Source organism: Cetorhinus maximus, chromosome 1 (assembly GCF_964194155.1).
Source record: "Cetorhinus maximus chromosome 1, sCetMax3.hap1.1, whole genome shotgun sequence".
NCBI classification, from domain to species: Eukaryota; Metazoa; Chordata; class Chondrichthyes; order Lamniformes; family Cetorhinidae; genus Cetorhinus; species Cetorhinus maximus.
Window position 1 is genome coordinate 10,501,531 of NC_135879.1, and position 16,953 is coordinate 10,518,483.

Here is a 16,953-nt window from a genome sequence, read left to right on the forward strand (position 1 = left end):
GGCTACTTATTTTCCAAAACAATTCAATTCTTCTTGTCATTGGCTCGCACTGTTGGCTCGGAGGCGGGGCCAGAGAAAGGGGAATCCCTTTATAAATAAATAGATTATGTGTTTGAGAGACTCTCAGAAGCTGTTGAATTCTATTTATTCTGTTGTAACTCCGGAAAAGAAAGCCTTTTAATCTGACAGCTATATTTCTGCGGTGAGTTGATTACTCTTTCTCTCTCTCTCTCTCTGGGTTCCCGGTTGTTTGAAAGGGGAGCCCAGTGCCGACAGAGAGAGGGAAGAGTGGGGGCAACATGTTGTGTTGGGGGGACTTGAGCTGGGTGACCGGGCAGAAAGACGCCTCACAGACACGGGAAGTTCTCAAAGGGGAGAGAGTTCAGCATGTGTGCAGCCGGGACGGATTCACTGTGTTTGTGTTGGAAAATGGAAACGTTTATACCAGAGTCCGTGGATGGAAGAAGCAAACAAAGCCTGGTAAGGAAATCCTGTCTGCGATAGGAAAGAGAATGTTTTAAAATTAAATTATTATATTTAAAATTGGCTGACACGACACCTGATTTAATTAAACTATTGTAAAGTAAATAAAGTGTTCAGAGTTTGTAGCAAACTATATATTTGATAGATCCTGTATTATTATCAATATTAAGTTCTTGTGTGACTCTTTTGGTAATTCATTCAGATTTGCACCAGGAATTATATTTAATGTTTAATTTAATGTTCTGTTTTCCATCCCCCCGCATCGCATTCTTTTTAAAAGTGGTTATGGTTTGGGTATCGGTTATAATTTGGGTGACGATTATAATGTGGGGGGATAGTATCTGGGTGTCAAGTGCCGGAACTATCCAGACCGATGCGGTTTCGTTTTCCTCCTTATCTCCCCTTCCCCGCCCGAACCAATTCTCCTCATATGATTCTGGTCAGTTTCAGTTTCGTTTCTCTGAGTCACAGTGACAACTGCAGCAGCAACACTGAGCTCGGCTCTCAATAGAGACCTTTAGTGCTTTAACCCAGCGCTTGTTAAAGCTAATGTTGCACCATTAGCAGGAACTTGGTTGACTGGCTGGATCCTGCTGCGAGTTTCATAACCTGTCAATTCCCTAAATGGACCATTTTATTACTGGAGTTGACCAGAGGAGAGATTGTTTTAATGCTGACCTTATTTTTTTTAACCTGATTTTTTTTAATGTAATTTTTACTTGATTAAAATTGCCCCTTTTTTAAAATGTTGCTTTCTCGCTCACTGAGACATCCCGGCCCAATCAAAAGTGAATTGACTGTAGTACCTAATAGGTTAATTTCTTGCTTGAAACTGTTATTGTCATTGATTGTTGGAGAAGCCTTAAAGTGACAGAAAATACATTTAGGCATTGGCAGCTAATTGAGTTCGGGTTGACAGTGCCAACTAGGAACAAACAGGACACGATCGCACAACACCTTTGTGAAGAAGTGTTAGCCAAACTTGTATTTGCAGGAAATTTACTAGATTAACAAGATCTAGGAGACGACTAGTTGGCAAATTAACCTACACCAGGGAGCAGGTGGCGAAGAGATATACCTAAATCCCGTGGGTCCTTTTTTAAGATTGGCATGTCAGGTCTGGATGGCATCAATAACATTCCCCAGGGCTCATTCCTGGAGCAGCTGACAGCTTTCTAGCTCCAGGCACACAGGTCCCCATGTTCCTGAGGGATTTTGGGGAACAATTTTAATTGCCAAGGAAGGGAGGAGAAGGTGAATTTCAACCAGAAAGTGCTTCTTTTTTTCATTCATAGGATATGGGTGTCACTGGCTGGGTGAGCATTTATTGCCCATCCCTCATTGCCCTTGAGAAGGTGGTGGTGAACTGCCTTCTTGAACTGCTGCAGCCCCTGCCGTGTAGGTATGCCCACAGTGCTGTTAGGAAGGGAGTGCCAGGATTATGACCCAGCAACAGTGAAGAAACAGTGATATATTTCCTAGTCAAATTTTCCTAACATTCTTGCCTCGATGAACGCAAGTCAGCCGGGAGAGGAGGGAGTTGAAATTTTCAAACTAGGGTTTACAAGTGTGTAAACTGCTGTTAGTGGCCAACAGCATTTTCAAGTGGTTTCACTGAGTGTATTCATCGGAACAGGAGAAGACCATCCAGCCCCTGAAACCTGTTCCGCCGTTCAGTTAGATCCCAGCTGGCCTATACCTCAATTCCATTTACTCAGCTATTCCTCAATACCCTTACCGAATAAAATTCATCAATCTCAGCCTTGGGAATTTTAATTGACTCAACATTCACTATTCTTTGTTTAAGAAGTGTTTCCTCATTTCACTCCCAAATGGCCTGGCTCTTGAAACCGAATGAACCTGCCCTCATAACCTAATCCTTTAAACCTTAGTATAATTCCAGTGAAGTGACCAATGTTGTGACAGCTCCATTTACAAGTAAATTGACAATGGTAAGACATAACTATCTCTTTGAATTTAACTTGTTGGCATATAGTTTGCATAGTTTTTGCTTATATTCGCTACTGGATGTGGGCATCACTGGCAAGGCTGACATTTATTGCGCATCCTTAGTTGCCCTGCGAATCCACTGGTGGGTCCTCATGTCGTGTTTTGATGTGACTGAGTGGCTTCCTGGGTCACTTCTGAGTCAACCACATTGGTGTGGGACTGGAGTCACTTATACAGCATAGCTAAGAACAGCAGGTTTCCTTCTCTCTAAAGGACTTTAGTGAATCAGTTGAGCTTTCAAAACTGAATTCAAATTCTCAAGCTGCTATGGTGGGATTTCAGCACATATTCTCTGAATTATTAGTCCAGTCACATAACCACTGTACCCTTAAATATTAATATTCTGTTTTTATTCTTTCCCTGCAGGACAGTTTATTCAGCTCCAGGAGCAGAAAATCCACTTTGCAGATAGTGGAACATCCCACATCCTGTTCCTATCTGAAGCAGGAGCTGTTTTTCACAGTGAAGTTAAATCAAAGGAAACTGCAGCTAAAACAAAAGAGTTCTCCATAATGAAACCACAGTAAGCGCTAATTTATTCCTGGTGGAATTTAAGTTTAAAATAATTGATGTTTTTGTTTAGTTCTGCGCTATTGTGTTGTAAATTGAGTTGCTGTCCATGTTAGAAGATGGCAAAGTAATACTAGAATTTAGCCCTTAGATTGCCAATAGGTGTAAGGAAAAAGTTGTCAAAATTGTAATGTCTCATTCAAAAGGCAGTGCAGCACTCTGTCAGTACTGCTTTGCCTTCATCATCATTGTCATCGGCTATCCTGAAATTCAAGGATGATGTCTCCTCAAGGTCATGAGTTTCTGCCATTGGTCTTTATGTGACTGAACAGGCCACTCATCAACCTGGAGATCTTTAGGCACGTGGGGCAGGATGCCCCATGAGGTAGTGGGATCCTGAGTGTGTCATGAAAATATAACAATTTTCATAATATTATTGTGATTTATTGTAACGGGAGGTTAATAGTGGGGTTTGGATTAGTTTCTCTGTGTGGATGTGTGTGTGGGGGGGATTTAATTGGAGGCAACTGGCCTGGAGCTTTTGAGTTATCAAAAAGGAAGCTAGGTTTGAAATGCTAAATACGTAAACATGGCTGAAGTTTTAGAATGTGAGGTGTGAGGAACATTGCATTTTTAGATAAAGTAGGTTAGCTTGAATTTCAAAGAAATAGTAGGATGTTACACCTAGCCATAAGAAACTAAGCCAAACAGTGTGTTTATTTTTCCCAAAGATTACTGATAATATGAATACTATGAAAGATTTATATTATGAGAAAAGTAAAGTTGCAAATGGAACAATGGAATTTACATTGAAAAGAAAGAAACATGTATAAAGGGGGTGAGGTTATGTGTAAGGCGGAAGGCATTCTAACCTCTAACACAAGTGTGAAAAGCCTCCAGCCTCGATGCATCAAGTTGCTGCCTACAGGAACTGAAGCTAAGGACATTCACTTTGAATATCACTGTGCAGGGTATTGTGTGCTTTCCCTGGGTCTGTTGAAATCTATTTTGTTTTATGATTGCCTTAACGGGGGTGTAACTGGGGGTCAGATTAATTAGGGGAGTTAGGTGTTATTATAATAGTAACTTGTAGACCTATGCATGTGCTTAAAATCCTTTCTTCTATTAATATGTGTTTAATTTAGTTTTGGTTAAAAAAAACCTCTTAAGTGTCAGCAGACTTTTCCTACTGAATTCAAGGCACGCGTCTTGAAATAAAATACAAATTGCAAAACAGTTGTGGCAACTGTTTCAAGCTTCCCCCTGGGATTTAAGCAGTTTAGCATTTACCATCCACTGTGCCATAACAAGTTCAAGATTAGTTTCCTTTTCTTTCCTTCTCTGCCACCACTCCACCTTATCATTAAGATATCGTGACTCAAAAATGTGTTGCAAATTGAAAGACAAGGTTGTTGTTGCCATTCTAAACCATTGGTAGCAAGCTGCTCCCAGTCTTTAATGTCAAGCTGCCATATTTCAAGGAGAGCTTCAGAGCATCTTTGAAATGGTTTCTTTGTCCTCCCCTGGAAGATTGGCTATTTGAGAGTTGGGAGAACAGGACCTGATGGGGGAGTTCGTTTTCGTCCATCCGGTCCATTAAAGTTGATTTTCCAGGAGTTTTGCCTGATTGCTTGTAGAGCTGGCTTCAAGAAGGACACAAGTGTTTGTTCAACAGTCCTGCCATGGATTCGGCAGAAGCATTACTGATGGAATTTCTCTATGTTCTTATGTGTCACCGATACACAATCCAGGTCTCACTGCAGCACAGTGTGTTGACAACTGTTCTGTACACCAGGACTTTTGTTGACTTGCAGAGGTCTTTGTTACCAAACATTCCCTGCCTCCTATGTGTCAGCACTGCACTGAAGTGCCAGTGTTGATTATGTGCTGAAGTCTTTGGAGAGGGACTTGAACTTACAACTTTATGAATCAGTTGACAAGAGTGCTACTAGCTGAACCCAGGCTGACTCACTAACACACTTAGGTGGACTCGGCAATTGTTTATTGAGTGATATAACTGATAAACTATACTGTCCTGTAGGCTTTGTGTTTGCTCCCTGTGCTCATACAGAGACACAAGGACAACAGAAAATCTACCAGCGTACAGTTACATATTAAAGCCCAGTGATGGCATGCTCTAACTTTCATTAAAAAAAAACATAGCCTCTCATGAAATGAAACAGATGAGATATATTCCTGAGGAAGATTTAGAAATGGTGCATCATTATGTCTATGTTTTACTTATTTTTAGGTTACTTAAGAGTTTGCGTGACAGAAAAATAATTCAAGTTGCCTGCGGAAGCGATCACTCACTGGCACTGTCCAAAGGTAAAAATTAAACTAAAACATACTTGTTGTAACTTATCAAAAGCAGATTAAAATGAAGAAACTGTACACTTAGTCCAGTGATGAACCAGGTCTGAGTTTAGCATCATTTGTAACATGGCTGGCACATTCGTGATTGATATCGGGATGGTTGTATGTACGCCAGGTGCAGCAAAGGGCAAGACAATCTGACATAAAATTAAATACTGTTCTGCTGTTTAATATTTACCTGATTTATCTCAGTTAGAAACTGAGAAGGAGCAGGAATCTATGGTTAGTTTTTGTTCATGCTCAACCCCCGTCACCCCCACATCACTGGATAATTCTTTTACCTAATCAGTTACCTCAGCTGTGGCTCAGTTCATTGTATCTTTGCATCTGATATAGGCAGTTGTGGGTTCAAGTCCCACTCCTGGATTTGTGTGCAAGGAAATTAAAGCTGTTACTAAAGGAGGCTGGAGTTGCTGTCTTTTGAATGAAATGTTAAACCAAGGTCCTGTCTGCCCACTCAGGTGGACATAAAAGATCCCATGACACTATTTAGCAGGGGAGTTATTCTTGGTATCTTGCCCAATATTCATCCTACAATCATCATTACAAAAACAGATTTGTTTTCCCAAGTTAGTATGCTGTGATCCTATCAGCTCGCCTGCACATGGTATTATTAGTAGGACTGTTATTGCAATACTTAGGTAGTAAAACTGAGAGCCTACAAGGAAAACAGATTAAATATGTGCAAATTGGCTGTCGCTTTTTCTACGTTACAACGGGGACTACGTTACACCACAGGGACTGCAGCGGTTCAAGAAGGCAGCTCACCACCACCTTCTCAAGGGCAACTAGGGATGGGCAATAAATGCTGGCCCAGCCACCGAAGCCCACATCCCATGAATATATTTAAAAAAATACGTCATTGACTCTACGCACCTTGGTCCATTCTGTGGTCATGGAAGGTGCTATATGAATGCAAGCCTTTTTATAAATATTTCACACAAAACAATGCACCCAAACATTTTGCCTTTGTACCTTCAACTTGAAAAGTTTCAGCTAACTTTTTTTTCTATTCTCTGGGTGTGGGCATGGCTGTCTAGTCTCATCCTCAGTTACCTTGATCTAACAGTTTGACACCATTGAGTGCCTTGCTGGTCCAGCTTCAGAGGGAAAGATTTATATTTCCAGTTTTTTTTTAAAACTGAATTCAAATTCTGAAACTGCCAAGTTGGGATTTGAACTCACAATCAGACAAAGGACTGATATTACTCTTCTGTCAAAACTATTTAACAGGAGAAAGTCCGGAGCAGTGTCCGTCAGTCAGTCCCTTGCGTTCTTCCCTAGGTGCTAACTCAAGCCCCGCACACTTAATTCTTGAGCCACACATGTGGGAAGAGTAGCTGAGGTGGTTTCCCATTGCTTTCCCCATTGTTTTTGATCTTCTCCCGGGTGGGCAGCAACAAAGAATAAAAAGTCCCATCTACTCTTTACTATGGGATGTTGTCACACACAACTATCAAACACTCGTACCCTGCCAGGCCACTATTCAGAGCTAGTGCTCTGGTCTCTGCTTGCCAGGGCTTCTGGAGTAGGGTCCAAACTCAATACTTTCTGACTCAAAGAATAGTATCACTGAGCGCGTGGCCACTACATTTGGAGTCCAAGGCCATATTTAGAGACCATATTCCAGGCTCCATTTACCAGGGCTGTCAGGTGTGGGGCTCAAAACCTTCACCTTCAGATTCAAAGCTGGGTACAACACCACTGAGTGGAACAATTTATACTGAGGTATATGGAGTGCAGGAGAATTGGTCTGTTGGTCATTTATAACTAACTGTTTAATGCCCTGAACATTATTCATATTCAGTACTTTATAGAAAATGGCCTAAAGTAGAAAACAGTTTTCCTGTTTCTCAGTTTTCTTGTAATAGTGAAACCCAATCATTTCAAGCTTAGAATATGGTGCAAGATCTGGCGTTTGCTTTAATTTAATTGTAAGACCTGTGTCAGCTACAATTACAGACTAAATTGGGAGAGCTAATCCAAAAGGGACATTTCAGCCCAGACTAGCTACAAACCCACATTGGGTATGAGGGTGTTTTTACAGACTTTAAAGTCTTCATTAAGTTTACCACAATAAGCACAAAATTGTGATACTTAGCAGAGGGGAGTAGTTAGCAGTCACGTTCACTTTGGAACACAGTCCTCAACCTCTGGCTAACTGTGGCATTTCATCTCTTGATTGAAGTCTATCTTCTGTCTTCCCTTCTTTGCGATGATGATGTGCTCTTAGTTGCCTTTAAAATTCTTACTTTATACAATTTTCCAGCCCAGACTCTGTTCTGTATTAGGTAAAACTCCTTTCTTAGCTACTTGATTGGTCGGTAATTACCTCATTGTTCGACACTATACCTTGAGTTGGAATGTATCTCAAGACTCTCCTGACCGCTTAATATATGGTCCCTGTCTTTGCTGCTGGCAGGGACCTTACAGTCTCACACTTCTTGATACAGTTAACTCTATACAACTCATGTCTTTGTCTTTCACGGCTCTTAGACCAAAAGGTCACACCTCCTGTTGCTGTGGCCCCCTGGTCATTCGTCTAACACTGGCAGCTTAAAAGGGTCAATATGTGCATTGCTGGCTTTTACAGTTCTTTACAGAGTAGATTTTACAGTCTTTTGCTGGACAAAGGGTCAGAAGTTTCCCTGAGGCTGTTCATAATTTAAAGCATTTCAGTTAAGTTTTACATTAACTGGATCAACCACTTTACATCGCTTCTCGACATTTAATAAAACGTATACAACACTTAGTTTAGCTAAACTTAACTGTCATGCCTTGCTGTTACATTCAGAATACAAATTTAACAGATATGCTTAAGGACATGAGAACCAAGTTCTAACAGTGCTATAATTAAGCAAGAAAAGCCTAATCCTACAAGACTTACTAGAACCCAAAGGTAATTTTTTTTTCTCATTTGTCTTCTGTTGAAAGATGGCAAACTCTTTGCCTGGGGACAGAACACTTATGGCCAGCTCGGCCTTGGTACGAAAGGTGGCTCCCAGCACAGCCCTCAGTGTGTGACATCTCTCACTGAGATGCCAGTGGCTCAGATCACTGCAGGAGGAGAACACAGCTTCGCCCTGTCTCTCTCGGGGGCCGTGTTCGGCTGGGGGAGAAACAATCACGGGCAGCTGGGGCTCCAGGACACAGAAGGTAAGAGTGTTTACAACAATATTGTCCCTCCCTTTCCTTTCTGTTGTTTCCATTTCCAAACAAAGCTTTGCGTGCTGTCCAAAACCAAAGAACCCTTTAACAAATGCCCAGGTTTTATAGCCAATGGCGAAATGATGGCGCTCACCATTGACCTCAAAGAAATCTGCCCAAAATGACTTAGTGATCTTTGCAGCATGGATTTCACGGTTCCTGATGTGAACTTCATCCTGGCACCAGCAATTGGTGTCCCGTAACAGTAACATCATCAAGCAGGCTTAGCAGCCAATCACTTTGAAGAATTCTCACGGAGAGAAAATCACAAAGTAACAAGCAAAATAATGATTGGGACATAGACATTGGAAGAAGCTGAACTGTATTAAACAAAACTTTTTAAAACTTATTTTAAAAATCTGTGGAATTTTGCATGGAATGAGGAAATTTGACATTCCACAAATATAAATTTAGTTTTGCAGGGTCAGAGAGTTTATTCAGCAGCAGTTCTGGATTACTCCACTGTTTTAAAAAATCCAGTTAATCCTAATGCAACAAGACTTAATTTTTTTCCAAGAGCTTTTACACTGAAACTAATCGCATAAAAAGTGGAAAGTCCCATCAGATCAGCGGTCAGAATTTTGTGCTCTCCCACCGGTGGGTTTTCAGGCGGGGTGGGGGTGTGGGGGGAGGGGGGGAGTGTGAAATTGTAGGGATGGGATTCCCTCCAGGCTCCTGCCTGCCCTGACCACACAGCCACTTTATGCTGGGGCAGGCAAGGCCTCAGACAGGAAGACCATCCTTGCCCCAGTTCAGGCCCTTAAGTGGCCAATTATTGGCCACTTAAGGACCGTTTCCCACCCAGCCTCAATTTTTAGGCTGGGAGGAGGATTGAACTTCCGTGGGGGAAGCCCTGAAAAGAACAGTTACATCTTGGGTGGGAAGGGGGGTGGGTGCGGTGGGGAGGTGCCCCTATCAGAAGCCAGCTTTCTGTAGTTGGGTGCACCCCCCCCCCCCACTTAAGGTCTGGTGGCCTCTGGACCTCCCTCCCCTTCCAGCCACTCCCCTGAGACCCCTGATCACCCGCTTTGCCCCCCCAGGTCTTCCCTACCCTTCCCGCCCTGGGACCCTTGAACTTACCTGGGCCTCCGGTGCCTGGACCTTGGCCCCTGCATTTCTTCTTCTGTCCACTGCAGGGACTGGAGAGCTGCAAGCCAATCGGATTGGCCGGCCGCTCTCTTAGGCTCCCAAGGGAGGGGCGCTAGTCCTGCCTGCGGCCACTTGACGCTCATTCGAGCGCGAAATGGCTGTGGGGCACTTGGAGTGGGCGGGGATGGGTTCCCTGCCAACTCTGTGGATGGTGGGAAGCGAGACCCTGCCATCTGAAAAACTCAGGCAGGTGATTTTTTCAATTGATTTCCACCTGCAAGGACTCCAGCTGTGGAGGAATGGGGAATCACTGACAGCTACCTCTGGATTTCCGGGTTGATCGGGTCATGTGCAGACACCAGAAGAAATTTCGCAGTGTTTCATGCTGACAGTTTCTTGGTTATTACAACCGTAAAATCTGGTTGGATATATTCTCGAACATCACCAGCTTAAATCAGTATTGTCTTCCTATCTGGTTCATTGATCAATGTTGAACTGAAACAGAAACTCAATAAGTGCTTTTGAACATTACCAGAAAATCCAAGGAGAAGCCCTTCGTTTTCTGCTTAAGAGCCTAAAATCTTGGAAAGGGACGTTGACAAATTTCACCATTTGATTGAGAGCTTTGAGCATTCTTGGGATTCTTGGCAACCTTTGCTAATAGTTGCTCAAAAAAAATGAAGAAATGATGGCCTGGATTTTCGGCTCGGTGAGTGGGGGCGGCGCCCGCTTGGCAAGGCGCAAAATGACGCGCGGTGACATTGGGCGGGCGTCCTGACATCACTGCGCCTCATTTAGATTTTCAGTTCGGCGGACGCACAGCCGATTCGGCTGCACGACCACCGACCTGTCAAAGGCCTATAAAGGCCATTTAAAAATCAATTAAGCTAATAAACTGAGCTGCCCGTCCAACCTTAAGGTTGGGGGGGGCAGGCGAAGAGCCCAGGCGGCCTTTGCATTTCTCGTGGAACCTTATCCACGGGCGGGATGAGGTTTCATGAAGGGTTTATGAATTTAATAAATTTTTCCATTAATGTTCATTGACATGGCCCAGCTCATGTGACACTGACACATGAGGGGACATGTCCTAAAATTTTTCATTTTCTTTGTTTAAATTTTTGAAACTTAAACTAATCTCCCTGAGGCACCTCTGCACCCCCACCCCACCCCTCCCCCCGCCTGCACAGGGAGCGCTCAGCGCTTCCGGGTGTGCGTCACATTGGGCAGGCCAATTACTTAAAATGGCGGCGCGGACCCGATCGGGGGCACCAATCGAGTTCGCGCCTGCCCCCGCACAACCCCCCCCCCAATTCTCCCCAATGATAACATGGGACGTTTTCACAGATTTAAGTATCACTTGGAAGGAATGGAAACAAAACTAACCTATTATTAAAATTAGAACAATAGTTCTGAGGTGCGACTCAATCACCGCTGAAGGCTGGTGACCAGAAAGTGAGTGAAATGTTGCTGGAGCTTTGAGTCATGTGGCAGCAATGATTTGATTCCTCAAGTTAATGGGAAGGATCCTCAAGGCAATCTGCCCACTTTTGGTCATAAAGCCTTAGAGTAGAAAGTTCCACTCATCAGGTTGTTGGACAACTCAATAGAACAAAAGGAAATGTTGTCTCCTGAAGCTGTGGCTTGACAACATTGAGAAAGAGATGTTGATTTACAAAATCAAGGCCCAGAACAGGCCAATCTGCTCCAGTCTCATTCAGACAACTTTCAACCATCCTCAACAGAGGATGGACCAACATGTGGTGTTCAATGAGCATTTGGGCTCAGATCTCCATTGGGCAACAATTAAGATTTCAGACCTGTCCAGTGCAACAGCTCGGGGCTGAGTTTATTTGTGCCGTAACACTAGGGGGAGCACTTCCTGCACATGTGCAGATGCCGTACCAGTCCCTGTGATGTCACCGGCAGCAATGCCCCAGGCAGCTGCCTGCATTAAAGATGGTGAAGATTGAACAAACACAAGAATTAGGAGCAGAAGTAGGCCATTTGGCCCCTCAATTCTGCTCCGCCCTTCAATAAGATCATGGCTAATCCGATTGTGGCCTCAAATCCACTTTCCTGCCTGACCCCCGTAACCCTTGACCCCCTTGTTGATCAAATATCTGTCAACTCAGCCTTGAGTATACACCACTGCTCTTTGGGGAAGGGAATTCCACAGACTATTGACCCCTGAGAGAAAACATTTCTCTGTATCTTAAATGGGAGACTCCTAATTTCTAAACTGCATCCCATAACCACCCCCCCCAACCCCCCCACCACAAGAGGAAACATCCTCTCAGCGTCTGTCAAGTCCCCTCAGGACCTTATACATCTCAATAAGATCACCTCCAATTTTTCTAAACGTCAATGGGTATAGGCCCAGCCTATCCAACCTTTCCTCATAAGATAACCGCTTCATCCCAGGAATCAGTTAAAGACAGAAAGGAAAACAATGCTGTTCTGGTTCACCTGCCTCACAGCCTCTTGCTATTTCTTCTCATTCACCCCATGGCCCCCATAGCTTCCTTGCACCCCCTCCTGCCTCCCCCGAGGCCCATCACTGCTTCCTCAGAGCCCCCATGGATCATCACACCCCTTGCTAGATCCCCACCTTCCCCTGCTTTCCCTGAGGCCCACTGCCATTCCCCTCGGTGCTTCCCCGCATCCCCACTTTGCTCCTGCTTTGTCCGTTGCCCATCGCTGCTCCCCTCACCGCTGGCTCGCGTCCAGAATGGACAGTGGGGAGTGGAAAGGGAAAGAGTGGAAAGAAGAAGTGAAGGGAACAACAAGAGGCCATGGGAGGGGGCAGTTAAGAGATGAAAGGAGCAGGAGCAAAGTGTGAGGGAGCAGGAGGAAGCAAGCCAGTGGCGAGAGGCTGTGAAATAAGCAGGAGGGAGTGGAAGAAGCAGTGAAGGGAGGGGACAGTGGGTATGAGGCAGCGGGCAGTGAGCAGGAGCTGAGGTTTCAAGGTGCACGATGATGACATAAGCGGTTGGAGGTACCGAGCATGCACTGGCAGTGGGGTTTTCCTGATTTCAATGGGAGACAATGGCGTAGTGACGTTGTTGCTGGACTGGTAATCCAGAGGCCCGGGGTAATGCACTGGGGACCTGGGTTCGAATCTAGCCATGGCAGATGGTAGAATTTGAATTTAATTTAAAAAAATCTGGAGTTAAAAGTCCAATGATAAGCATGAAACCATTGCTGATTGTTTTAAAAAGCCCAGCTGGTTCACTAATGTCCTTTAGGGAAGGAGATCTGCTGTCCTTACCTTGTCTGGCCTACATGTGACTCCACTCCATACCTACAGCGATGTAGTTGACTCTTAAATGCCCTCTGAACAAAGGCAATTAGGGATGGGCAATAATGCTGGCCTAGTCAATGACGCCCACATCCCATGAATGAATAAAAAAAAAAAATCCCTGTTCAGTGGCAGCAACAGTAACAGTGTCCATTCCTCCGACCATTTTCATTCTGAATGCTCATCTGAAGCTTGCCAAATTCCTCCAACCAAGTCCACACAAACTTCAGAAAACGTTGGTCTTCCGGATGAGCTCTTCAAAGTCTTTGCTCTGAATGTTCACTTCAAAAAATTGGAGCATTGTTGTCTCCTCAGTTGTCCTCATCCCTCCCATTTACTTCAGCTCTAGAGTCACATGCAGACCAGCCATTTATTCTCAGCTTGTTTTTTTCAAATTCAATCGAATACTCCCCCACATCATTCCTGAACACGGGCAGCCTCTACGAGTGTTTACAGAATTTGGGGACAAAATTTGACAACCATATCATGTGCACTCAGTGTTTGTGCAATACAACAGAGAGGAACATTTTATTCTGACCCATTTAACAGCTTTTATTTGGAACCTTTGCAGTTAATCCAGTCAGGTATCTTTTGTCCAAAATGCCTTAGAACAGGTTAATACTTTGGAAATAGGAGAAGGAATGTGAATTAATCGCTCTTTCAATCCTTCTTACAGATAGAGATAAGCCCAACTATGTGAAGCAGTTAGAGTGTAAGAAGACCATCCATATCTCTTGTGGAGAAGAGCACACGGCTGTTCTGACAAAGGTTTGTTCAGGAGGAATTTGAAATTAAAATCTCAGTTATTTTGCCTTGTTCAGGTGTGGGATATCTCCACGTTGTAAATGTCAATTGAGGACCCTTTAGCCTTGGTTGCAGCCTATCTAGGATAAAATAGTCCAGTGATAAAAATTGTGGGTTGACAATGGGGAACCACCTCAGCTCCTTGTCCCTTGTAAGTGGCTCATGAATCCCATGTGTGAGTCTTGAGTTAAGTCCAGGCCTAGAGAAGATGGACGGACTAACCTTTAGTTATTACATATGGATTAGCGCAAAGTTAGAACTTCAATCTGTTACTATAGGGCAAATATATACAGTATTTCATTTACGATTACAGACCTTGGGGTATATTTTCTGACTGCGCTGCTTCCCATACAAATATTTGATGAACTCACTCCTGATCTCTCAGAGAGAAGAATGAACATATTAATCATTTGGAAAGTGGCAGCTTATACAAGATAGAATTAGTTAATGTAACAATTTTCCATCACTAGATTCAGAAAACATTATAACGTGTACTAGTTAATAAGAATAAAAGGGCGCTACACCACTGATATTTCAGTACCAAAGGCTTACCTAGTGATGAGATGTTACATGCTCTGAAGTCATTGTCTTCTCCTCTAGGATGGGCTTGTTTTCACCTTTGGGGCCGGGAGTTTTGGGCAACTTGGACACAACTCTACAGAGGATGAGATCAAACCTCGTCTAGTCGGCTGCCTGTTTGGAAATAAAGTCTCTCAGATAGCATGTGGGAGGTGAGTTTGTAGGACATCGACAAATTAAAATGCAGCTCTATCTTTTTCACTCTTTCTTATGTGTGAACCAGAAAGATTTAAATTTATGCAGCTCTTTGGTTACTGAACATTAATGGCCATTTGCAGTCTGGTCAACTAATTTATTATCTATATAGTTCAGTGGCATTTTTAGACTACCAGTATTAAAATCTAAAAGATCCTTATTCCTCACTTGGAAATAAATAATGTCTCAGTGCATGGTATTAGCATGAGAGCCAGGAATGGTGAGTGGACATTCAGGCTGGCACAATGATATGGCTGCCGGGAACAAGATTTCCGTAGGGGTGGGGAGTGTGGGTTAGAATGATGGTTGGGTGCTTGGGATAGTGGAGGCCTGGACTTTCCTTGAGGGGCCTGGAGGAGGAATACTACTCGGACTGACCCCCACGAAGGAAAGTTTTCTTAATGCACCTCAGAAAGTCCCACTGGCTTCCTGGTAGCTTTATCAGGTTGAGATACCACTTGAGAGTGGGTTAGCAATCCACCGGGATCCCCTAGAATCCTAATTTCCATTTATCATTGAGGCTTCTGACAGGATCTGGAGAGAGCCTGATCTGCCACCAGAGCCAATGGCATTAAAATGAGGGATGAGTGAGAACAAAGTGGGAAATGGAGCTGATCAATTTGAATTACACTTTTCCTACTGATCAGCAAGAGTAAATATTCACACTTACTTATCCTGAAGCACTGAGCCGAGACTAATACCGATGTTTTAAGAGTAACAGAGACTTTGCACTGTTTGGAGCTCACTGGGGAAAGGCATGTAGAGTTACAGATATACATATATATATTTTAAACAGCTATCACACACTTGTCTTCGTTCCATCGTCTGGTAAGATTTATTCTTTTGGCCGTGGCGAGGAAGGGCAGTTGGGAAACAGAGAGACCAGCGATCAGTTAGTGCCTCTTCCTGTCAACATACTGGACACATCTGACCATAGTGGAGTGGAAAATGGTAAGCAATGTAAACTTCTATACTTTTATAACTCCACTGTATAGATTGTATGGAAAAGATTTGAAGAGGACTGGCATGTAATGTTGATCTGCGGTTGCTGCAATTTCAGCACTGATTTAATTTTATATAAAATACAGATAAAGCAAGTCAACCTCCTGTGGCATTGCACACAGGGGGCAGGATTATACGTCTGTTAGGCGGGTGTGTATGAGAGTTGGCAGTGCGCCCGTCGACAATTAAGAGGCCTATTAAGGTCCTTAAACTATTAATTAAGTTTTATTTTTTGCTGCCTGCTCAACCATTCGGTTGGCAGGCAGGCGAATAGTGTAGGCGGCTTTGCATTTTTTACGAAACCTCATCCACGGGCGGGTTGCGGTTTCCAATGGTAAGTAAAAAAAATGCAAAAAATATTTTCCACTTCATTTTAAACACTGAGTCACATGTGGGGTCATGTTCATATCAATTATTAAAGCTTTATTTTCCTTTGTCCAAATCGTCAGCTCCCTGAGGCAGCTCTGTGCCCTCAGGGAGCAGTCAGTGCACATTCCCCCGCGCATTGCGCAGACTTCCATGCTCGCCCTCCTCTCGCCCACCCCCCCCCACACCCCAGCAGCGCTGAGCTTCTCAGCGCACCTTTCACGCTGGCCGGCCGTTAATTGGCCAGCCAGCGTGAAATCGCGGTCAGGGCCCGATCGCGGGTGGCGGTCCGTATTGCAGCCGCTCCCGGGCCCACCCGGTAAAAGGGGAAAATCCTGCCCAGGGAATTCGAGCTAAATGTAGTTTCAGGTGGAGGAGATTTAGAGGTTGGGAACAACTGAAGTAGCGTGTACAGACATAAATCAGTCCTCATTTTAAACTCGTACATTTGGCTTTATTTTTTATTTATATTGACATTATAAATTCCTCTGTCTATGTTTACAATGGAATTGTCCTATGTAAACATGTCACACTGTAATTGCACCCTTAGCACAGTGCAATATCTTCAGGCATATGAGTGTGTCATTCATTACATGTGAACTTTCCATTACAAATATTGAGGAAGAAGTTTGTAACAGAAGAATATGACAGGAATGAGACACAGATGTAATATTAACATATGATATAGGGAAGAACAGGCTGACAATATTTGAAGTAACATTGTTGTCCACTTAACCTGTATTCATTCATTTGGACAGGCCAAACAACCAAACCAGCTGTGAGAAGAATTTTTGCAAGCGGAAACCAAAGTTTTGCAGAGTGCCGTGATGAAGTGGTAAGAAGAGACGTACACTTTAAGATCACACTGGGGTGTTTGTTGCAATACAGGATTGGCCATTCATTTGGGCTCAAAAAAACATTTCAGACAATTGTGGTTCACGTTTTAAAAAAAACTTTTCCATTTTTATTTCAATTCCATTCATTCATGCTGCGCCTGCAGTTAGGATCTGGCCTCGTTGTCTCCTGGTGCTTCA

General features: G+C 43.6%; 1 protein-coding gene across 1 annotated transcript in view; it reads left to right on the forward strand.

Annotated features, from left to right (window-relative positions):
* The first annotated feature begins 120 nt into the window (after window positions 1-120).
* The window catches only part of LOC144667999 (putative E3 ubiquitin-protein ligase HERC3), a 66,797-nt gene continuing 49,964 nt past the window's right edge, over window positions 121-16,953 (forward strand). Inside the window, exons 1-8 of the mRNA XM_078529738.1 lie at window positions 121-480; window positions 2,860-3,016; window positions 5,255-5,331; window positions 8,314-8,535; window positions 13,650-13,741; window positions 14,378-14,508; window positions 15,348-15,502; window positions 16,678-16,754. Of these exons, the coding sequence (XP_078385864.1) occupies window positions 300-480; window positions 2,860-3,016; window positions 5,255-5,331; window positions 8,314-8,535; window positions 13,650-13,741; window positions 14,378-14,508; window positions 15,348-15,502; window positions 16,678-16,754 (1,092 nt within the window). The 5' untranslated portion in view covers window positions 121-299. The remainder of the gene's footprint in view (window positions 481-2,859; window positions 3,017-5,254; window positions 5,332-8,313; window positions 8,536-13,649; window positions 13,742-14,377; window positions 14,509-15,347; window positions 15,503-16,677; window positions 16,755-16,953) is intronic.